The 24826-nt window shown below is 51.1% G+C and overlaps 2 protein-coding genes across 2 annotated transcripts in view; one reads left to right on the forward strand and one right to left on the reverse strand.

Moving 5' to 3' along the window:
- CYTH1 (cytohesin 1) overlaps nt 1-19427 on the reverse strand; it is a 92606-nt gene extending 73179 nt beyond the window's left edge. The window contains exon 1 of the mRNA XM_038742090.1: nt 19348-19427. Within this exon, the coding sequence (XP_038598018.1) occupies nt 19348-19369 (22 nt within the window). The 5' untranslated portion in view covers nt 19370-19427. The remainder of the gene's footprint in view (nt 1-19347) is intronic.
- Nucleotides 19428-19612: 185 nt separating this feature from the next.
- On the forward strand, nt 19613-21427 carry LOC119921966 (proline-rich protein 2-like). The gene is made up of 4 exons (XM_038741928.1): nt 19613-19745; nt 19838-20082; nt 20145-20233; nt 20395-21427. The coding sequence occupies exons 1-4, from the start codon at nt 19613-19615 to the stop codon at nt 21425-21427; spliced, it is 1500 nt and encodes a 499-aa protein (XP_038597856.1).
- The last annotated feature ends 3399 nt before the right edge of the window (nt 21428-24826 follow it).

Raw genomic sequence — 24826 nt, forward strand, 5'->3', positions numbered from 1 at the left:
AATCAATCAATTAATGCGTTAACCAGTTTGAACCCTAAAAACCTTAGGTTCCCACATGAACTTTGTTTCTGTCTTGTTTTTTTTTAAAAGCAGTATTTGTTAAGCGCTTCTTATGTGCCAGGAACTTACTAAGCACTGGGGTACATCCAAAATAATCAGGTTGGACACAGTCTCTGTCCCACGTGGGGTCCGCAGTCTTCATCCCCATTTTTGATAGATGAGGAAACTGAGGCACAGAGAAGTGAAATGACTTGCCTGTGGTCACACAGCATATGAGTGGCAAAGCTAGGGTTAGAACCCAGGTCCTCTGAGTCCCGGGCTCTTAAATGAGGCTGCGCTGCTTCTCATTCTTCAGGTGTTTGGGCTCCAAAATATAGGAAGAGAGGACCTTGAAGCTTTGAAAATACCACTCCCAACACCCTAAAATTTTCCAGGCTGCTGTGAAGGACATTTCGTATTATGTTCTCTCAAGCGTTTAGCACAGAGCTCCAAACACCCTAAGCGCTCAAAAAATACCCCTGATTAACTGACCTAAGATTCGGAAGGCCTTAGCTTCCAGAAGCTGATGCAACCTTCTCTACCAACAGTAGACAATCCACCTGGATTTTTTTTTTCCCGGTATTTGTTAAATGCTTACTATGTGCCACACACTGTACCAAGCACTGGGGTAGATGCGAGCTAATCAGGTTGGACACCGTCCATATTCAAGGTGGGGCTCCCAGGCTTAATCCCCACTATACAGATGAGAAAACAGAGGCCCAGAGAAGTTAAGTGAGTTGCCCAAGGTCACACAGCATTTAAGCGGCAGAGCGGGGGTTAGAAACCAGGTCATTCTGATTCCCAGGCCTGTGCTCTGTCCACTGGGCAACAATGCTTCCCTGCTTCCTTTAATTATCCCTCCTCCCACCCCAAATCACTTATGTTTCTAGACAGTGAGCTCATTGTTGGGCAGGGATTGTCTCTGTTGCTGAACTGTACTTCCAAGAGCTTAGTACAGTGCTCTGTACACAGAAAGCGCTCAATAAATACGATTGAATAAATGAATGTCCCCCTCTAGACTATATGCTCACTGTGGGCAGGGAATGTGCCTATTTTATTGTTATACTGTACTCTCCCAGGTACTTAGGACAGTACTCCGCACACAGTAAGTGCTCAATAAATACGACTGAATGAATGAAACGTAGAAATGTTGAGCTTAGAACAGTGCTTTGCACATAGTAAGCGCTTAATAAATGCTATCATTATTAAATGTTCCCTGCCCACAAGGAGCTCAAAGTCTAGAAGGGGAGACGGACATTAATATAAATAAATCAATGATGGACAAGTACCTAAGTGCTGTTGGGCTGAGGGAAGGGTGAAGAAAGAGTGCAAATCCAACTACAAGGAACACGGACACTTGAGGGTAAAAGAATATAACCGAGACGGATCGTTTAAAAAAAAAAATAGGCAAAAATCAGGTTCAACTTCGACAGTTTCCAGGCCTGCGGAAACTTCGGCTTTTGCTTTGTAGTGTTCACAAACCACAACCGGGGCGGGAGGGGAGGGAAGGGTTTCATCAGAACATCAGAAACAGCAAACATTTCTCCAGCATCGGCCTAGTGACGCAAACGGCGAAGAGGACGTTCGAAATGACTGTTTCCTGCCGACGTGGTCAGTGTCGTTGGGGGCAACGTGGATTTGTGGATTTGTTTAGCGTCGGCGTTTTAACGACATCCAGCCATCAAGCCATCGCCTGTACTGAGTGCTTACTGCGCACAGAGCACTGGACTAAGCGCTTGGGAGAGGATGACACAGTAGAACGGACACATTCCCCCCAGGGCCCACAGACCGTCAGCTCATCGTGGGCAGGGAATGTGTCTGTTTATTGTTGCATCGTTCTCTCCCAAGCGCTTAGTACAGTGCCCTGCACATAGTAAGCACTCAATAAATACTACTGAATGAGCATCCCAATCTTGGTTCTGAGGGCTGAGGCCAGAAGAGGGATGTCGAGCCCACGGGGGACCAGACACAGCCATGGAAACTCCAAGGTGTTTAGCATTCATTCATTCAATTGTAGCATGCGGGAAGTCCCCCCAAAAATAAATCTGTGATGCATTTAATGGAACCAAACCATCCAGATATCAAGCAAATGGTTATTAGAGAAGGATGTAATTAGATAAGGTCATGCCCTAATTATGAGGCAGTTTCCTTCACTGCAGTGTCCCGGGAGCCAGAAGGATCTGCGGTCTCATCCCCGATCTGCCACTCATCCGCTGTGTGACCCTGGGCAAGTCATTTACTTCCCTGGGCCTCAGTCTCTTCTTCTGTAAAATGGGGGTTAAGACTGCGAGTTCCATGCATCCAACCCGATTAGTTCATATCTACACTTCGGTGCTTTATCATCACTACATCTTAAGTATTTATTGAACGCTTAATGGTGTTTAGAGCACTGTATTAAGTGCTTGGGAGACAAGATGAAATGTCTTCCAAAGCAGCCTGGAAAATTTAAGGGTGTTAAGAGTGGTATTTTCAAAGCTTCAAGGTCCTCTCTGCTTATATTTTGGAGCCCAAGAGCGTAAAGAATGCGTAGCAGCGCTGCCTCATGGAGAGTGCCTTAGCCTGGGAGCCAGGGGATCTGGGTTCTAATCCCGCGCTCTGCAACTCGTCTGTTGTGCGACCATCATCATCATCATCAATCGTATTTATTGAGCGCTTACTATGTGCAGAGCACTGTACTAAGCGCTTGGGAAGTACAAATTGGCAACATATAGAGACAGTCCCTACCCAACAGTGGGCTCACAGTCTAAAAGGGGGAGACAGAGAACAAAACCAAACATACTAACAAAATAAAATAAATAGACCATGGGTAAGTCGCTTCATTTCTCTGTGCCTGAGTTCCCTCCTCTGTAAAACGGGGATGTAAAATGGGACAGGAACTGTGACCCAACTGATTATCTTGTATCTAACTCAGCGCTTAATACTGTGCCTGGCACAACCTCAGCGCTTAACAAATACCATCAAAAAAACAATACCTTGACTCTTCCTCCAAATTTCCAGAAACCAGTCTGGACCCATAGAATAGGGGGTACTAGACTGCAAGCTCCTTGTGGACAGGGAATGTGTCTACCAACTCCCAAGCGCTTTGTACAGCTCTCTGCACCCAGTAAGGGCTCGGTAAATACCACTGATCGACTGATTGGGTACCGAAGCGCCCCGATTCCCGGCCCTCCGAAGACAAAGGGTTTCCCGACCGTTGCTCTGAATGTGTGAAGAATTCTGGAGTTACCAAGACACTCACTAATTCATTCATTCATTCATTCAATCGTATTTATTGAGCGCTTACTGTGTGCAGAGCACTGGACTAAGCGCTTGGGAAGTACAAGTTGGCAACATGTAGAGATGGTCCCTACCCAACAGTGGGCTCACAGTCTAGAAAAGTGTTCTGTTATTATTAACAACAATAATAATAATGAGAGTATTTGTTAAGTGCTTACTATGTGCCAAGCACAAGTTGGCAACATATAGAGATGGTCCCTACCCAACAGTGGGCTCACGGTCTAGAAACTGTTCTGTTATTATTAACAACAATAATAATAAAGAGAGTATTTGTTAAGTGCTTACTATGTGCCAAGAACAAGTTGGCAACATATAGAGACGGTCCCTACGCAACAGTGGGCTCACAGTCTAGAAACTGTTCTGTTATTATTAACAACAATAATAATAATAATGAGAGTATTTGTTAAGTCCTTACTATGTGCCAAGCACTGTCCTAAGCGTGGGGTAGTAACAAGGTAATCGGGTTGGGCACAGTCCCTGTCCCGCGTGGGGCTCACAGTCTTAATCCCCATTTTATAGAAGAGGTAACTGAGACCGAGAGAAGTTAAGTGACTTGCCCAAGGTCATACGTGCGCAGAGAACTATACTGAGAGCTTGGGAGAATACCATCTGTCAGAGTTGGTAGCCACAAGGAGGTTACAGTCTAGAGGTCCCCAAATAATCCTTCCATCCCCCCTGCTCCGACCTGCAGGGTCCACCTGCTCCCGGCGGGTCCCGGGCATCGGGGGGGACGCGCTCTGACCGTCAGGGCTCACTGATGGACACGAGAGGGGCTAGGGATTCTGCCCGCAAGGAGCTTCCAGTCTAGAGGAAAGATGGGCATTAAAAGAAATAAATCAATGGTGGATCTGGACCTGAGGGCTGTTGGGGTGAGGGGCCACCAAGTGACCACCAAGTGCCCCACGGGGATGGGACGGAGCCCGCTACACCTCGTGGGGGCTCAATAAATACCACTGCGGTTACTGTTTCATCATCATCAATCGTATTTATTGAGCGCTTACTGTGTGCAGAGCACTGTACTAAGCGCTTGGGAAGTACAAGTTGGCAACATATAGAGGCAGTCCCTACCCAACAGTGGGCTCACAGTCTAAAAGGGGGAGACAGAGAACAAAACCAAACATACTAATAAAATAAATAGAATAGATATGTACACGTAAAATAAATAGAGTAACGAATATGTACAAACATATATACATATATACAGGTGCTGTGGGGAAGGGAAGGAGGTAAGATGGGGGGATGGGGAGGGGGACGAGGGGGAGAGGAAGGAAGGGGCTCAGTCTGGGAAGTCCAGACTGTCCGCAACCGGAATGAGGGGTGGAGGCTGGACAGCATCTGAAAAGCTACTACCGTAGTCATCTCCCCTCACTCTCACACACGCACGGACATACATACAAATTATCTCTCTCTCTCACACACACATACACAAACACACATACAGTGGAATCAGCCCCATTGCCCTTGAAGCATTACTGATCCCGAGACACACATCCCCACACACCGAGGAACCAGCACTATTGATTTTGAAACACCACTGACCCTGGGGGAGGCTTGGACTACCCCAACCTTAGGAAAGTCACTCAGACGGAAGTGTGTTCGGACTGAACAAGCGGGCCGAGGGAAGAAAACTAACAGAGGACCACGGGGAGGGGGGTCCCCTTGACCCCTGCCCTCAGAGCCGCCCCCCGTCACACCTGCCATCTTGCAGCAGGAAGGCAGGCGAGGCCGGGACACTGAGCTGCTTTTCTCTTTGCCAAAAAAAGATAAGAAAAGGCCACCTCACTCTCTAAACGGATCGGAAGACCCTGACCAAGACTGAAAAAGAAACACTACCGGCAGCAGTTTCAAAAGACGTGGGGATTAATTTCTCGACTCTCCCGCCTAGGTGACTCAACTGCTACTGGTGAAACTAGGCAACAGGGGGGAGAGGGAGGGAGGGAGGGAGAGATCCCAAGCCAGGCAGCTGTGTGGGCATGGTGAGGGGAGAACGGGCAAGTCCCGACAAAGCCCTGTATTCCAACAGCCCGCCGCACCAAACTTTGATCTTCCGGGCCGGGAGAAGAGACATGAAATGAACTGAGGCCTCATTTGAGAAGCCGTCACCCTGTAGATTTGAGCCAAATGTATCCTCCTCCCCCTCCTCCTCCTCCTCTGTCGGAAACCACCGCCACAGTTTGAGCGCCACATCCGAAGGGAAGACGTGTGTGTTTTCTGTCGACGTCCGCTCTGCGCTCAGAACGCATGGAACGCAACCATGTATATATGGTTGTACATATTTATTACTCTATTTATTTTACTTGTACATATCTATCCTATTTATTTTATTTTGTTGGTATGTTTGGTTTTGTTCTCTGTCTCCCCCTTTTAGACTGTGAGCCCACTGTTGGGTAGGGACTGTCTCTATGTGTTGCCAATTTGTACTTCCCAAGCGCTTAGTACAGTGCTCTGCACATAGTAAGCGCTCAATAAATACGATTGATGATGATGATGATGGAGGGTCGCCGGTCGGGGGGCTGGGAGTGACTGCGGAACCTGCCTCTTGTTGAAGAGCAGTCCGGTGTAATTGATCAGTCGATCGTATTTGTTGAGGGCTTACTGTGTGCCCGGCACTGGACTAAGCGCTTGGAAGGGCCCAATTCAACAGAATTAGCAGACTTGTTCCCTGCCCTCAGCCAGCTTACGGTCTAGAGGAGGAGGTGGCCGTTAATATGAATACATCAGTAATTTATAATAATAAATAAGAGTTCTCTTTAGGATCAGGGCCTCATCATTCTTTCAAATATATCTGCTGCGCACTTACTATGAGCAGAGCACTGTACTAAGGGCTCGGGAACAATAAACACACACATTGCCTGCCCACAACAGGTTTACAATCAGGGGACTCAGCTGGAGGGAGGCTAGTATGTAGTAGCAGAACTATTTATTAAGTGTCTACTGTGTGCAGAGCACTGTACCAAGCCACAGCTCACGCCATGACCACCGCGACGACCTCCTCTATGACGGTTGGCTGGTTTAGGTCATGGTGAGGGTTTTCTTTTTTTCTGGGGTGAGAGAGAGTGAGAGTGAGAGGGTGAGAGCGTGTGTTGTGTGTGTTTGTGTGTGTGTTTTTACAGCCTAAAGGAAATATCGGGAGGCTCGGTCTGGGGGGTTGCTATGTAGGTGACTGGCTTTCAGCTCTATCCTTTCCCTCCAAGGCTACAGCCCTTGGAGGGCGTGGACGGCGCTTGTATGTCAGGGGAAGCTGTGTGGCCTAATAATAATAATAATAACGATATCATTTATTAAGCGCTTACTATGTGCAAAGCACCATTCTAAGCGCTGGGGAGGTTACAAGGTGATCAGGTTGTCCCACGGGGGGCTCACAGTCTTAATCCCCATTTTACAGATGAGGTAATTGAGGCGCAGAGAAGTGAAGTGACTTGCCCCAAGTCACACGGCTGACAGTTGGTGAAGCTGGGGTTTAGAACCCATCATCATCATCAATCGTATTTATTGAGCGCTTACTATGTGCAGAGCACTGTACTAAGCGCTTGGGAAGTACAAATTGGCAACATATAGAGACAGTCCCTACCCAACAGGGGGCTCACAGTCTAAAAGGGGGAGACAGAGAACAAAACCAAACATACTAACAAAATAAAATAAATAGAATAGATATGTACAAGTAAAATAAATAGAGTGATAAATATGTACAAACATATATACATATATACAGGCGCTGTGGGGAAGGGAAGGAGGTAAGAAGGGGGGGATGGAGAGGGGGACGAGGGGGAGAGGAAGGAAGGGGCTCAGTCTGGGAAGGCCTACTGGAGGTGAGCTCTCAATAGGGCCTTGAAGGGACCATGACCTCTGACTCCAAAGCCCGGGCTCTTTCCAGTGAGCCACGCTGCTTCTCCAGCCTAATGGATAGAGCTGGGGCCTGGAAGGGCTTGGGTTCTCACCCCCGGCTTCACCCCTTGTCTGCTGTGGAACCCCGAGCAAGGCGCTTCACATCTCTGGGCCTCAGTTCCCTCATCTGGACAGTGGGGATGAAGGCTGTGAGCAGCAGAATTGGACCCGCTCTCTGCCTTCTACTACTACTACTGCATCAGCCTTCTCTCTGATCTCCCATCCTCGTGTCTCTCCCCACTTCAATCCACACTTCATGCTGCTGCCCGGATTATCTTTGTCCAGAAACACTCTGGGCATATTACTCCCCTCCTCAAAAATCTCCAGTGGCTACCAATCAATCTGCGCATCAGGCAGAAACTCCTCACCCTGGGCTTCCAGGCTGTCCATCCATCCCCTGGCCCCCTCCTACCTCACCTCCCTTCTGTCCTTCTCCAGCCCAGCCCGCACCCTCCGCTCCTCCGCCGCTAATCTCCTCACTGTACCTCGCTCTCGCCTGTCCCGCCGTCGACCCCCGGCCCACGTCCTCCCCCGGGGCCTGGAATGCCCCCAATCCCTCTGCCCATCCGCCAAGCTCGCTCTCTTCCTCCCTTCAAGACCCTGCTGAGAGCTCACCTCCTCCAGGAGGCCTTCCCAGACTGAGCCCCTTCCTTCCTCTCCCCCTCGTCCCCCTCTCCATTCCCCCCATCTTACCTCCTTCCCTTCCCCACAGCACCTATATATATGCAAATATGTTTGTACATATTTATTACTCTATTTATTTATTTATTTTACTTGTACATATCTATTCTATTTATTTTATTTTGTTAGTATGTTTGGTTTTGTTCTCTGTCTCCCCCTTTTAGACTGTGAGCCCACTGTTGGGTAGGGACTGTTTCTATATGTTGCCAATTTGTGCTTCCCAAGCGCTTAGTACAGTGCTCTGCACATAGTAAGCGCTCAATAAATACAATTGATGATGATGATGATGATGATGCCCGCAAGGAGTTTCCAGTCTAGAGGGGGAGTCGGCCGTTAATGTGAATTAAGAAGTCTTTTAAGTCTATTCGTTAAGCGCCTACTAGGTGCCAGGCAGTGACTAACAAAGCGGGGCTGGGCATCCTCTGATCCCAGTAGCCCGGCCACTCCCATCCCCTGACCGGACTTGAAACCAACAGAAGCACCTTTTCGCTCCTCCAGAAACAGGTCGGTCAGTCCTATTTATTGAGTGCTTCCTGTGTGCAGAGCACTGGACTAAGCGCTTAGGGGAGTCCAATACAACAACAGAACAGACACATTCCCTGCCCGCAGTGCGCTTAGAGAAGCAGCACAGCTCAGTGGAAAGAGCCCGGGCTTTGGAGTCAGAGGTCATGGGTTCGAATCCCGGCTCTGCCAATTGCCAGCTGTGTGACTTTGGGCAAGTCACAACTTCTCTGGACCTCAGTTCCCTCATCTGTAAAATGGGGATTAAGACTGCGAGCCCCCCCCGTGGGACAACCTGCACCTTGTAACCTCCCTAGCACTTAGAACAGTGCTTTGCACATAGTAAGCACTTAATGCCATTATTATTATTACAGTCTGGAGAGGGAGACAGAGAAATACAGAAAGAAATAAACTGGGCCGCGGTGATCAAGATCACCCCAGAAACAGGGAGGCCACGATTCTGGCAGCCTTTACCCGTAGAGAAACAAAAACAATAAAATAAAAGAAACCTCCCGCAGTCACCCCTTTCATCTGAAAAACATTACCTAGAACAGACTCGGCCCAGGAATGCCACCCACGCCCACACGCAAGCACACGGAACCAACGTTAGCATTCCCGTTAACAGCTTTTTGACGAAAACAGGCAACAGCGGGGATTTTGAACTTTTTTGGGTCCTGATGAGGAGAGGCCAACGAAGCCTTCGGAAGTGGGGAGGCGGTGTGGCCTGGTGGAGAAAGCCTGGGGCCTGAGGTGGGGAGGGAGGAGAGGCGAGTGGCGGGGGGACACCTGGGTTCGAATCCCAACTCCGCCGCTGACCCACTGGGTGACGTCGAGTGAGTCCTTTTGCTTAGGAGAAGCAGCAGGACGGAGTGGATAGAGCACAGGCCTGGGAATCAGAAGGTCGTGGGTTCTAATCCCAGCTCCGCTGTGTGACCCTGGGCAAGTCACTTCACTTCTCTGGGCCTCAGTGACCTCATCTGTTGGGTAGGGACCGTCTCTCTATGTTGCCAACTTGGACTTCCCAAGCGCTTAGTACAGTGCTCTGCACACACAGTAAGCACTCAATAAATACGACTGAATGAATCTGTGAAACGGGGATCAAGAATGTGAGCCCCATGCCCGTCCCACCTGATGGACTTGTATTTACCCCAACGCTTAGAAAGAGCTTGGCACAGAGTATTATTATTATTATTATGCCAGAGTTCAAACCACGGCACCACCCTGTCTTAGACTGGGTCTCACGGACCACAGCAAAGTCTCTGTTAGAGAAGGTTTTATAATTCAGTTATGCATAATCATTAGCTTCGTACAAGGCCACTACAGAAGGTTGATTGCCAAGGGGGATTTTTTTATTCCCCCTTTTTAAATTCTGTTTAATCGAACAAAGTAATTGAAACAATAGGCACTCTCTTCCCTCCTACATTTTCCCCCTCCTTGACGTATTCCGAGTTTTTACGTTCTGGAAGAATATAAAAAAGCTTTCTCTGAAAAGAGGTGGCCAAATCTCCAAGTGAGCGCAGAAATATAAATGAAAGTACTTAAGTGTCACGGAGCAGACTAGCAGGGCTGTAAAAGCTCTAATTACGATTGCTCTCTGCTTCTAATTTACTGCAGAGAGTCTCCTTCCGACAACTGTGTAGATAGCGCTCGATCTCCCGGGCGTTTTCCGATGACTGTTTGGGAATTAGAGGCAGGCCACCTGTTAGAAGGCTGCTTTTCATCCCTCTGATGGGTTTATGTCGGAGCAAGAGCAGGAGAGGCCAAAGAGGAGATTGCGAATAAATCAAACCTCCCACCTCGAGCCCAAAAGGGGGGTGCGAGATTTGAGCATGTAAACGGCGATCCTCCCCAAATCCGCTCCCCACGACGTGTTTCGGAAACTGTCTCGGACTTCCCGCGTTGACAGATGAGGCGGCCAGATGGCAAACTCGGTCCCAGATCGGACCGCCAGAGAAACACAAAGACCGACAGATTGATACGAGCCCCAGATCTCCAGCAGGGTCTGACCCACGGCATGAGGCCATATGTTGCCAACTTGTACTTCCCAAGTGCTTAGTACAGTGCTCTGCACACAGTAAGCGCACAATAAATACGATTGATGATGATGATGAGGCTGGAAACAAGGATCCACAACCACCTGGTTTACCTCACGCTTGACCTGAATCGCCCTCCTGCCGACCCAAGGCCGCAGAAGCAATCAGTAGCATTTATTGAGCGCTTACTGTGTGTGGAGCACTGTACTAAGCGCTTGGGAGAGTCCAATCCAACACAATCAGAAGACACGTCCCCTGCCCGTAACGAGTTTATAATTCCTGGGAGCAGCCTGGCCTTGGTGGAAGGCCAAGTTGGCTTTCTATGTTGCCAACTTGAACTTCCCAAGCGCTTCGTACAGTGCTCTGCCCACAGTAAGCGCTCAATAAATACGACTGATTGATTGATTGAAAGAGCCCAGGCTTCGGAGGCAGAGAACCTAGGTCGTCATCCCGATTCTACCGCTTGTCTGCTGGGTGACACTGGGCAAGTCACTTCACTTCTCTGGAACTGTCAGTCAGTCGTATTTATTGAGCTCTTACTGTGTGCGGAGCTTGTGAGAGTACAATAAAACAGTAAAAAGACCCATTCCCCGTCCACAATGATCTTACAGTCTAGAGGGGGAGACGGACATGAATAGAAATAAATAAATTACCTCATCTGTACAATGGGGATCGAGACTGTGAGCCCCATGTGGGACATGGACTGGGTCCCATCTGTTTCAGTGTTTAGTGTCCGGGACATAGCAAGCCTCGACACACACCATAAAAATAAAATCGGCGGTATGTATTAAGCACTTATTGTAAACTAAACTCTTGGGAGAGGACAACAGAGTTGGTACACACATTCCCTGCCCACAGTGAGCTTCCAGGGGAGGGAGTTTCAGATCACTCCTAATTCATCAGGGAAGACCCCCAGACCCTCACTAGCTGGTAAATTATTTAACATAATGGCCATTTATTTACTTCTATTAATGTCTGCCTCCCCCTTTAGAATGGCGGCTCGTTGTGGGAAGGGAATGTGTCTGTTTATGGTATAGTGTATTCTCCCAAGTGCTTCGTACAGCGCTCTACCCACAGTAAGCGCTCACTCAATGGAAAGAGCATGCGCTTGGGAGTCAGAGGTCGTGAGTTCAAATCCCGGCTCCGCCACCTGTCAGCCGTGTGACTTTGGGCAAGCCACGGCTTCTCTGTGCCTCAGTTACCTCATCTGGAAAATGGGGATTAAGACCGTGAGCCCCATGTGGGACAACCTGATCACCTTGTATCCTCCCCAGTGCTTAGAACAGTGCTTTGCACATAGTAAGCGCTTAACAAATACCAACGTTATTATTATTATTATTATTATTAAAAAATACAACTGAATGAATGACTAATTCAGAGAAGCAGCGTGGCTCAGTGGAAAGAACCCAGGCTTTGGAGTCAGACATCATGGGTTCAAATCCCCGCTCTGCCAATTGTCAGCTGTGTGACTTTGGGCAAGTCACTTTACTTCTCAGTTCCCTCATCTGTAAAATGGGGATTAAGACTGTGAGCCCCACGTGGGACAACCTGATCACCTTGTATCCCCCCAGCGCTTAGAACAGTGCTTTGCACATAGTAAGCGCTTAACAAATACCACCATTATTATTATTATTATTATTAATTATGCAACCTGCCCCTCCGACCATCCCCCCTGTAGGCTTGCCGCTCAGGTCACCTTTGGAGGTTCTCTGTGATTACAGACAATTCCCCATTACTCAAAGGAAATGACCCAGTTTGTGAATGCTCACCCTGTCACTGAGTGGAAACAACCTAAAGTAAAAGTCAGTCCAGTGTCCCTCATGCCATCCATGTACATCTGTATATATGTTTGTACATATTTATTACTCTATTTATTTATTTATTTTACTTGTACATATCTATTCTATTTATTTTATTTTGTTGGTATGTTTGGTTTTGTTCTGTCTCCCCCTTTTAGACTGTGAGCCCACTGTTGGGTAGGGACTGTCTCTATATGTTGCCAACGTGTACTTCCCAAGCGCTTAGTACAGTGCTCTGCACACAGTAAGCGCTCAATAAATACGATTGATGATGATCCAGGGACCAGATGTCTAAAGACGGGACAAAAAAAACCCAACACACCAAAAAAAACCATGGTGGGGATTTTGCAACTTCTGACCTCTTATCACTCCTGGGATAAATAGGATTTCCATTTTGTCTGGCCAAATTACTCCTCCTCCTCCTGGAGACCAGGTCTTCTGGCCACCCTTTGTCCATTTCCTGCTTGCTCCAGTGGAAAGAACCCGTGCTGGGAGTCAAGGGACCTGGATTCCAACCCCAGCCCCGCCACTCGTATGCTGCATGACCTTGGGCAAGTCGTTTTACTTCTCCGGGCCTCAGTTGCCTCATCTGTAAAATGGGGATTAAGACGGCGAGCCCCAAGTGGGACACGGTTGGTGTCCAATCTGACTGGCTTGTAACTACCCCGGTGTTCAGGAGAGTGCCTGGCTCGTAGTAAGTGTTTAACAGATACTATTTACAAAAAATGAAAAGGAAAAATTTCTCTGATCTACTGCTTAGTTCCACAGCGAGGAAATAGAGCCCAAGCTCTATGGGGTCGACGCTTCTCCTAGCCGTGCTGGCAAAAACCTTCAGCTCAGTAGGTGAAAATGGGAAAACAACATGAAACCTAAAGATAACAAAATCCCCAAATAATCCCCAGTCAAAATCCTCCACTGTCATGATGATGACATTTATTAAGCGCTTACTATGTGCAAAGCCCTGTTCTAAGCGCTGGGGAGGTTACAAGGTGATCAGGTTGTCCCACTGGGGGCTCAAAGTCTTAATCCCCATTTTACAGGTGAGGTCACTGAGGCCCAGAGAAGTGAAGTGACTTGCCCAAGGTCACCCGGCTGACAAGTGGCGGAGCCAGGATTTGAACTCATGACCTCTGACTCCCAAGCCCATGCTCTTTCCATTGAGTGAGCGCTTACTGTGGGTAAGCACTGTTCTAAGCGCTGGGGAGGTTACAAGGTGATCAGGTTGTCCCACGGGGGGCTCACAGTCTTCATCCCCATTTTCCAGATGAGGGAACTGAGGCCCAGAGAAGTGAAGTGACTTGCCCGAAGTCACACAGCTGACAGTTGGCAGAGCTGGGATTTGAACCCATGACCTCTGACTCCAAAGCCCCTGCTCTTTCCACTGAAGGACTGAATCTACCAACTTGGTGATATTAATTATCCTCTCCCAAGCGCTTAGTCCAGCGCTCTGCCCTCGGTAAATGCTCAATAAATTCCCTTGATTGACTGGCACAAATAATGGAGAGTTGTCAAGAGGGTAAAACAAGACCTTTGAGGTACCCTGTGAGTCTCTGCATCACCCACACACCCATTTTTATGCCGGAAAGTGGTTTGGGCTTCTCCCTTCGAGGATGAGAAATTTAGATTGGCGCCTGTCCATCAAACCACCCCCTTGAAATTTACCACCTCCAATCTCCGGGCCCTGGCTTGGCCTCGGCGGATGGGTTACTATTCTTCTTACTGTTGCTACCGGGAATAATAACGGCGTGGACCAAGCGCTTACTATGTGCTAAGCGCTGAAGTGGGGTCCCTGGCTCATTCCCCTTTGCCAGATGAGGAAACTGAGGCGCAGAGAGGTGAGGCAACAAATTGTTGCCAATTTGTACTTCCCAAGCGCTTAGTACAGTGCTCTGCACATAGTAAGCGCTCAATAAATACGATTGATGATGATGAGGGGCCTTGCCCAAGGTCTCCCAGTGGGCCAGTGGGATGGGGAGGCTGTGGACCCGGGCTTCCTGCCCCCCAGCCCTGGGCTCTGTGCCTCAGATCACGCTGCCTCTCCATCGCTCCATTCATTCATTCATTCATTCATTCATTCAATCGTATTTATTGAGCGCTTACTGTGTGCAGAGCACTGTACTAAGCGCTTGGGAAGTCCAAGTTGGCAACACATAGAGACGGTCCCTACCCAACAGTGGGCTCACAGTCTAAAAGGGGGAGACACAGAACAAAACATATTAACAAAATAAAATAAGTAGAATAAATATGTACAAGTAAAATAAATAAATAGAGTAATAGAATAACAGCTCCACTGCTGTTGTGGCTGGGGGGCCGAGGAGGAAGGTGATGAGGTTTCTCTGGGCCTCAGTTCCCTCATCTGTAAAATGGGGATTAAGACTGTGAGCCCCCCTGGGACAACCTGATCATCTTGTAACCTCCCCAGCGCTTAGAACGGTGCTTTGCACACAGTAAGCGCTTAATAAATGCCATTATTATTATTATTAAAATGGGGATTAAGATGTGAGCACCCTGTGGGACAACCTGATCACCTTATAACCTCCCCAGGGCTTAGACCAGTGCTTTGCACATAGTAAGCGCTTAATAAATACCTTCAAAAAGAAACTACATACACACAAAGGTGGGCGGGGGGGGGGGGGACAAACTGGGGTGGGGTCCCCCAAAGGCCATGGCTTCTGGGGATTGGGCCCCCCAGCCCAACGAGGACTGATCACCCCCTTCACCCTCCCCGAAGGCCCATCTCCCCCAAGAAGCCCTCTCTGACTGCACCCTCATTTCCTCTTCTCCCTCTGGCACCGCCCTGACTTGCTCCCTGCAGCAAGTGGCTCAGTGGAAAGAGCCCGATCTTGGGAGTCAGAGGTCATGGGTTCAAATCCCACTTGTCAGCTGTGTGACTTTGGGCAAGTCACTTCACTTCTCCGGGCCTCATCTGTAAAATGGGGATGAAGACTGTGTGCCCCCCGTGGGACAACCTGATCACCTTGTTACCTCCCCAGCGCTCAGAACAGTTCTTTGAACATAGTAAGCGCTTGATAGATGCCATCATTATTATTATTAATCACCCCACTTCAGCCCCACACCCCTTACGTCCAGACCCGTCATTGATTCATTCCTACTTATCATTATTATTATTAATCACCGCACCTCAGCCCCACACCCCTTACGCCCAGACCCGTCATTGATTTATTCCTACTTATAATAATAATGATGGCATTTATTAAGCGCTTACTATGTGCAAAGCACTGTTCTAAGCGCTGGGGAGCTTAACAAGGTGATCAGGTTGTCCCATGGGGGGCTCACAATCTTCAACCCCATTTTCCAGATGAGGCAACTGAGGCCCAGAGAAGTGAAGTGACTTGCCCAAAGCCACCCAGCTGACAGTTGGCGGGGCCGGGATTTGAACCCATGACCTCGGGGGGCTCCCAATCTTCATCCCCATTTTCCAGATGAGGTCACTGAGGCCCAGAGAAGCGAAGTGACTTGCCCAAAGCCACTCAGCTGACAGCTGGTGGAGCCAGAATTTGAACCCACGACCTCGGGGGGCTCCCAATCTTCATCCCCATTTTCCAGATAAGGTCACTGAGGTTCAGAGATGTGAAGTGACTGGCCCACGACCTCTGACTCCCAAGCCCGTGCTCTTTCCACTGAGCCACGCTGCTTATTCATTCATTCATTCAATCGCATTTATTGAGCGCTTACTGTGTGCACAGCACTGTACTAAGCGCTTGGGAAGTACATGTCGGCAACATTCATTCAATCGTATTTATTGAGCCCACTGCTGGGTAGGGACCGTCTATGTTGCCAAGTTGTACTTCCCAAGCACTTAGTACAGTGCTCTGCATGCAGTAAGCGCTCAATAAATACTATTGAATGAATGGATGAATTGAGCGCTTACTGTGTGCAGAGCACTGGACTGAGCGAATGGGAAGTACAAGTCGGCCACATCTAGAGACGGTCCCTACCCAACAGCGGGCTCACAGTCTAGAAGGGGGAGACAGACAACAAAACATATTAACAAAATAAGATAAATAGAATAAATATGTAGAAGTAAAATAAATAGAGCAATAAATACGTACAAGCCTATATACACATATGCTTATGACCGTCTCCCCCTTGAGACTGTGTGTGAGCCCACTGTCGGGTAGGGATCGTCTCTATATGTTGCCGACCTGTACTTCCCAAGCGCTTAGTACAGTGCTCTGCACACAGTACGCGCTCAATAAATACGATTGAATGAATAAATGAATGAACTGAGCGCTTACTGTGTGCAGAGCACTGGACTGAGCGCTTGGAAAGTCCAAGTCGGCAACATCTAGAGACGGTCCCTACCCGACAGCGGGCTCACAGTCTAGAAGGGGGAGACAGACAACAAAACATATTAACAAAATAAGATAAATAGAATAAATATGTACAAGTAAAATAAGTAGAGTAACAAATACGTACAAAAATATATACATATATGCTTTTAGACTGTGAGCCCACTGTTGGGTAGGGACTGTCTCTCTATGTTGCCAACTTGTACTTCCCAAGCACTTAGTACAGTGCTCTGCACACAGTAAGCGCTCAATAAATACGACTGATTGATTGATTATGACCGTCTCCCCCTCTAGACTGTGAGCCCACTGTTGGGTAGGCACCGTCTCTAGATGGTGCCAACTTGTACTTCCCAAGTGCTTAGTACAGTGCTCTGCACACAGTAAGCGCTCAATAAATACGACTGATTGATTGATTGATTGATTGATTATGACTGTCTCCCTCTCTAGCCTGTGAGCCCACTGTTGGGTAAGGACCGTCTCTAGATGTTGCCAACTTGGACTTCCCAAGCGCTTAGTAATAATAATAATAATAATAATAACGGCATTTATTAAGCGCTTACTATGTGCAAAGCACTGTTCTTTTAGACTGTGAGCCCACTGTTGGGTAGGGACTGTCTCTCTATGTTGCCAACTTGGACTTCCCAAGCGCTTATACCAGTTCTCTGCACACAGTAAGCGCTCAATAAATACGATTGAATAAATAAATGAACTTCTCTGGGCCTCAGTTACCTCATCTTCTAGACTGTGAGCCCACTGTCGGGTAGGGACCGTCTCTAGATGTTGCCAACTTGGACTTCCCAAGCGCTTAGTAATAATGACAATAATAATAATAATAATGGCATTTATTAAGCGCTTACTATGTGCAAAGCACTGTTCTAAGCGCTGGGGAGGTTACAAGGTGATCAGGTTGTCCCCCGTACAGTGCTCTGCACACAGTAAGCGCTCAATAAATACGATTGATTGATTGATTATGACCGTCTCCCCCTCTAGACTGTGAGCCCACTGTCGGGTAGGGACTGTCTCTAGATGTTGCCAACTTGGACTTCCCAAGCGCTTAGTAATAATGACAATAATAATAATAATAATAATAATGGCATTTATTAAGCGCTTACTATGTGCAAAGCACCGTTCTAAGCGCTGGGGAGGTTACAAGGTGATCAGGTTGTCCCCCGTACAGTGCTCTGCACACAGTAAGCGCTCAATAAATTCGATTGATTGATTGATTGATTATGACCGTCTCCCCCTCTAGACTGTGAGCCCACTGTTGGGTAAGGACCGTCTCTAGATGTTGCCAACTTGGACTTCCCAAGCGCTTAGTACTACTACTACTACTAATAATAATAATAATGGCACTTATTAAGCGCTTACTATGTGCAAAGCACTGTTCTAAGCGCTGGGGAGGTTACAAGGTGATCAGGTTGCCCCCCGTACAGTGCTCTGCACACAGTAAGCGCTCAATAAATACGACTGATTGATTGATTGATTGATTGTTCTAAGCGCTGGGGAGGTTACAAGGTGATCAGGTTGTCCCCCGTACAGTGCTCTGCACACAGTAAGCGCTCAATAAATACGATTGATTGATTGATTGATTGTTCTAAGCGCTGGGGAGGTTACAAGGTGATCAGGTTGTCCCCCGTACGGTGCTCTGCACACAGTAAGCGCTCAATAAATACGATTGATTGATTGATTGATTGTTCTTAGCGCTGGGGAGGTTACAAGGTGATCAGGTTGTCCCCCGTACAGTGCTCTGCACACAGTAAGCGCTCAATAAATACGATTGATTGATTGATTGACTGTTCTAAGCGCTGGGGAGGTTACAAGGTGATCAGGTTGTCCCCCGTACGGTGCTCTGCACACAGTAAGCGCTCAATAAATACGATTGATTGATATTGATTGATTGTTCTAAGCGCTGGGGAGGTTACAAGGTGATCAGGTTGTCCCCCGTACAGTGCTCTGCACACAGTAAGCGCTCAATAAATACGATTGATTGATTGATTGATTGATTGTTCTAAGCGCTGGGGAGGTTACAGGGTGATCAGATTGTCCCCCGTACGGTGCTCTGCACACAGTAAGCGCTCAATAAATACGATTGATTGATTGATTGATTGATTGATTGTTCTAAGCGCTGGGGAGGTTACAGGGTGATCAGATTGTCCCCCGTACAGTGCTCTGCACACAGTAAGCGCTCAATAAATACGACTGATTGATTGATTGATTGATTGTTCTAAGCGCTGGGGAGGTTACAGGGTGATCAGATTGTCCCCCGTACGGTGCTCTGCACACAGTAAGCGCTCAATAAATACGATTGATTGATTGATTGATTGATTGATTGTTCTAAGCGCTGGGGAGGTTACAGGGTGATCAGATTGTCCCCCGTACAGTGCTCTGCACACAGTAAGCGCTCAATAAATACGACTGATTGATTGATTGATTGATTGTTCTAAGCGCTGGGGAGGTTACAAGGTGATCAAGTTGTCCCCCGTACGGTGCTCTGCACACAGTAAGCGCTCAATAAATACGATTGATTGATTGATTGATTGTTCTAAGCGCTGGGGAGGTTCCAGGGTGATCAGATTGTCCCCCGTACAGTGCTCTGCACACAGTAAGCGCTCAATAAATACGATTGATTGATTGAGACCGGGGGCTGGGGGGTCCCCAGCGCTTAGTAGGGTGCTCCGCGCCTAGGAGGCGCTCAATAAATACCATCGACTGACTGACTGACTGCTGCGGGCGAGGAAAGCGGAGGGGGGTGAAGCTGAAGGAGGGGAGGTGTGAGGGGCCGGGGGCCCCGCTCCTCCTGCCCCCGCAGATCGCACTGACCGTAGCTGTCTTCGTCCTCCATGGCGCCCTGTCAGTGGCCGGGGCAGGATTAGAACCCACAACCCGGGGCTTCCACCGCCTCAGACACGGCCCGCGAGCTCCCGCCGCCGCCGTCGCCGCCGCCGCAGCCGCTCCGGGCCCCCAGCGCGCATGCGCGGGCCGCGCGCCCCGCCCGCTCCGGCTCCGCCCCCAAACGCGCGTGCGCGGGTCCCGCGCCCCGCCCATCTTAGGGCCTCGCGCCCCAGCTCCGCCCCCAAGCGCGCGAATGCCGGACTCGAGCCCCGCCCCTCTGAGGGACACGCCCCCGGCTCCGCCCCCCAGAGCGCGTGCGCCGGCCTCGCGCCCCGCCCACCGAAGCGACTCGCGCCCCAGCTCCGCCCCCAAACGCGCGTGCGCGGGTCTCGCGCCCCGCCCACCTGAGGGACACGCCCCCGGCTCCGCCCCCAAGCGCGCGTGCGCGGGCCTCACCCCTCCCCTCCGTCTCCGGCAGCGCCCCCAAGCGAGGCCCACTTGAGGGACACGCCCCCGGCTCCGCCCCCCATAGCGCGTGCGCCGGCCTCGCGCCCCGCCCACCTAAGCGCCTCGCGCCCCAGTTCCGCCCCCAAGCGCGCGTCTGCCGGCCTCGAGCCCCGCCCACCTGAGGGACACGCCCCCGGCTCCGCCCCCCATAGCGCGTACGCGGGCATCGAGCCCCGCCCACCTGAGGGACACGCCCCCGGCTCCGCCCCCTGGAGCGTATGCGCCGGCCTCGAGCCCCGCCCATCTGAGCGCCTCGCGCCCCCGGCTCCGCCCCCCAGAGCGCGTGCGCCGGCCTCGATCCCCGCCCACCTGAGGGACACGCCCCCGGCTCCGCCCCCAAGTGCGCGTGCGCCGGCCTCGCGCTCCGGCACCGCCCCCAAGCGCTCGTTGCGGGCCTCACCCCTCCCCTCCGACTCCGGCCACGCCCCAAGCCCCGCCCACCTGAGGAACACGCCCCCGGCTCCGCCCCCAAGCGCGCGTGCGCGCGCGGGTCTCGCGCCCCGCCCTTCTTAGCGCCTCGCGCCCCAGCTCCGCCCCCAAGCTTCTGTGCGCCGGCCTCGCGCCCCGCCCACCTGAGGGACACGCCCCCGGCTCCGCCCCCCAGAGCGCTTGCGTCGGCCTCGAGCCCCGCCCATCTGAGCGCCTCGCGCCCCCGGCTCCGCCCCCAAGCACGCGTTGGCGGGCCTCACCCCTCCCCTCCGACTCCGGCCCCGCCCCCAAGCCCCGCCCACCCGAGGGACTCGCCCCCGGCTCCGCCCCCAAGCGCGCATGCGCCGGCCTCGAGCCCCGCCCATCTGAGGGACACGCCCCCGGCTCCGCCCCCCAGAGCGCGTGCGCCGGCCTCGAGCCCCGCCCATCTGAGCGCCTCGCGCCCCCGGCTCCGCCCCCCAGAGAGCGTGCGCCGGACTCGAGCCCCGCCCATCTGAGGGACACGTCCCCGGCTCCGCCCTCAAGGGCGCGTGAGCCGGCCTCGAGCCCCGGCTCCTCCCGCAAGCGCGCGTGCGCGGGCCTCACCCCTCCCCTCCGACTCCGGCCGCGCCCCAAGCCCCGCCCACCTAAGGAACACGCCCCCGGCTCCTCCCCCAAGCGCGCGTGCGCGGGCCACGAGCCCCGCCCATCTGAGGGCCTCGCGCCCCAGCTCCGCCCCCTAGCGCCCCAGCTCCGCCCCCTAGCGCGCGTGCGCGGGCCTCTCGCCCCGCCCATCTTAGGGCCTCGCGCCCCAGCTCCGCCCCTAAGCGCGCGTGCGCGGGCCTCGAGCCCCGCCCACCTGAGGGACACGCCCCCGGCTCCGCCCCCCAGAGCGCGAGCGCCGGCCTCGAGCCCCGCCCACCTGAGGGACACAACCCCTGGCTCCGCCCCCAGAGCGCGTGCGCCGGTCACGCGCTTCGGCTCCGCCCCCAATTGCGCGTGCGCGGGCCTCGCGCCCCGCCCCCTGAGGGACATGCCCTCGGATCCGGCCCCCCAGAGCGCATGCGCGGGCTTCGCGCCCCGCCCGTCCGAGGGCCTGAGGCCTGGTCATGAGTCCTCAGGAAATTATTTTCTGTTTATTCTGATGACTTGACACCTGTCCACATGTTTTGTTTTATTTGTCTCCCCCTTCTAGACTGTGAGCTCATTGTTTGGGTAGGGACCGTCTCTAGATGTAGCCAACTTGTACCTCCCAAGCGCTTAGTCCAGTGTTCTGCACACAGTGAGCGCTCAATAAATACAATTGAATGAATGAATGAATGAATGAATGGTCCCTCTCCTTCACAGCCCTGGTTCCCCTCTACCAACTGACCCTCGTCCCCATGACCTCCGGGCCCTGTACCCTAGAGAAACAGCGTGGCTCAGTGGAAAGAGCCCGGGCTTTGGCGTCAGAGGTCATGGGTTCAAATCCCAGCTCCGCCAGTTGTCAGCTGGGTGACTTTGGGCAAGTCACTTCACTTCTCTGCACCTCAGTTACCTCATCTGGAAAATGGGGATGAAGACTGTGAGCCCCCAGTGGGACAACCTGATCACCTTGTAACCTCCCCAGTGCTTAGAACAGGGCTTTGCACATAGTAAGCGCTTAATAAATGCCATTATTATTATTCTTATTATACCCTCTGTGCTTCCCGGGCCTGGACTCCCTCAACCTCCGGGCCCTGTACCCTAGAGAAGCAGCGTGGCTCAGTGGAAAGAGCCCGGGCTTTGGTGTCAGAGGTCACGGGTTCAAATCCCGGCTCCGCCAGTTGTCGGCTGGGTGACTTTGGGCAAGTCACTTCACTTCTCTGCGCCTCAGTTACCTCATCTGGAAAATGGGGATGAAGACTGTGAGCCCCCAGTGGGACAACCTGATCACCTTGTAACCTCCCCAGTGCTTAGAACAGGGCTTTGCACATAGTAAGCGCTTAATAAATGCCATTATTATTATTCTTATTATACCCTCTGTGCTTCCCGGGCCTGGACTCCCTCAACCTCCGGGCCCTGTACCCTAGAGAAGCAGCGTGGCTCAGTGGAAAGAGCCCGGGCTTTGGTGTCAGAGGTCACGGGTTCAAATCCCAGCTCCGCCAGTTGTCAGCTGGGTGACTTTGGGCAAGTCACTTCACTTCTCTGCGGCTCAGTTACCTCATCTGGAAAATGGGGATGAAGACTGTGAGCCCCCAGTGGGACAACCTGATCACCTTGTAACCTCCCCAGTGCTTAGAACAGGGCTTTGCACATAGTAAGCGCTTAATAAATGCCATTATTATTATTATTATACCCTCTGTGCTTCCCGGGCCTGGACTCCCTCGACCTCCAGCCCCTTGGGTGTCTTTCCGTCCCGGCACTGGGTCCCCTCTCCTGTCTCCCGGCCCAGGTGGCCTTTTGCCTCCCAGCCCTGGTCCCACTGCCCTTCAGTCCTGATCCGGGTCTCCTTCTACCTCCAGCCCCTTTGGCAGTGAGAGGTGCTATGTACTAAGCGCCAACGGCTGGGCCGGTAATGCAGACTCTTAGTAGATCAGGAAGAAGCGTGGCCGACGAGCAGCATCTTGGTCAAGTGGCTAGAGCCCGGGGGCTGTGAGTCAGAGGGACCCGGGTTCTAATCCCTGCTCCACCACCTGTCTGCTGCATGACCTTGGACAAGTCACTTTGCTTCTCCGTGCCTCAGTTTCCCAGCTTGAAAAATGGGGATTAAGACTGTGAGCCCCCAAGTGGGACAGGGACTGTGTCAAACCAATATAAGCTGATACCTGGCAGGGGACGTGTCTGCTAATTCTGTCGTACCGTACTCTCTCGAGGGCTTAGTACCGTGCTCTGCATAGCGGAAGCGCTCAAAACATAGCATTGATCTACCACAGTGGTTAGTACAGCGCCTGGCACCTAGTAGAAGGGAAGAGAGAGAGAAGAGAAGCAGCGTGGGTCCCCTCTACCTCCCGGCCCTAGTCCCCCTGTGTCCGGGTCACCCTCTGCCTCCCTGCCCGGGTTCCCCCTTGCCTCTTGGCCCTGGACCCCTCTGCCCTTCAATCAATCAATCGTATGTATTGAGCGCTTGTGTGCAGAACACTGTACTAAGCGCTTGGGAAGTCCAAGTTGGCAACATATATAGAGACGGTCCCTACCCAACAGTGGGCTCACAGTGTAAAAGGGGGAGACAGAGAACAAAATCAAACATACTAACAAAATAAAATAAAATAAAAAATAAAATAAAATAAAAAATAAAATAAAATAAAAAATAAAATAAAATAAAATAAAAAATAAAATAAAATAAAATAAAAAATAAAATAAAATAAAATAAAATAAAATAAAATAAAAAAATACAATAAAGATCCCACTTGAATGGTCCTCCTCTGCCTCCCGGTCGTGGTCCCCATCTACCTTCGGGCCCTGGTCTCTTTCTGCTTCTTGGTCCTTGCCCCTCTCTGCCTCCCTGCCATGGTCCCCGAGGCCTCTCAGCCCTAGTCACCCCACTACCTCCTAGACCAGGTCCCCTTTAGCCTCCCAGAACTGGATCCCGTCTCCCAGCACAGACACCCCTCGGCCTCCTGGCCCTGGTCCCCGTCTCCCATCCCAGGTACCCTCTGCCTCCCAACCCTAGTCCCATCTCCCGGCCCTGGTTCCCTTGTATCCTGGGCCACGTACCCCAGAAAGATTAAAAAGGAAACAAGATTATCCTCAGTCCAACGGTTGATGCAATCATAATTGTGGTATTTGTTAAGCGCTTCTTACGTGCCAAGCAGCAAGGGTAGATACAATATAATCAGATCGGAAGTCCACGTCCTGCCTCTGGCCTGGTAAACCCTCCTCCCTCCCGCGCCCCCAGATTTGCCAGATAATGACTCTTTCCTCCTTCAAAGCCTTGTTGAAGGCACACCTCCCTCAAGAGGCCTTCCCCGACTCACCCCTCATTCCCTCTTCTCCCACTCCTTTCTGCATCGCCCTGATTTCCTCCCTCTATTCACCCCCTCCCTCAGCCCCAACCTAAGTTTGAGGCTTGCAGGTGGTCAGGTTGAAACAAACAGGAAGAAATCTATCTTCCTTTGGAAGACGGAGTAGGTTTCCACAGGAAGCTGCGGGGGCAACTAATCAGTGGGTTTCTAATCAAACCATCGCTCTACGTACCTCTCCCTTCTCAAAAACCCACCGTTGGCGTCCCACTCTCCCCTTCTCTAAAAACCACCATTGGCTTTTCATTTCTCCCCACTGAAAGCAAAAAAAAAAAAAGCCCTTTTTTTAAATGTATTTGTTAAACACTTTGCAACGTGCCAGACAGTGTCCTAAGCACTAGGAAAATACAGGCTAAACTGGTTGGACACAGTCCATGTTCCATATGGAGCTCAGTCAACCTTCATTTTACAGAGGAGGTAACTGTGGCACAGAGAAATCAAGCCAGTATGTCGACTATATGAATATGAATAAACCTGAGGTTCTTTGGGAATACTATCTCCATGTTCCAAGACGGCTCTCTGACCCCCTCCCCAACGCCCAGTAAAAAACCAACAAGCACACGGGACTCCCC

The sequence above is a fragment of the Tachyglossus aculeatus genome, unplaced genomic scaffold (assembly GCF_015852505.1).
Source record: "Tachyglossus aculeatus isolate mTacAcu1 unplaced genomic scaffold, mTacAcu1.pri SUPER_34, whole genome shotgun sequence".
Taxonomy (NCBI): Eukaryota; Metazoa; Chordata; class Mammalia; order Monotremata; family Tachyglossidae; genus Tachyglossus; species Tachyglossus aculeatus.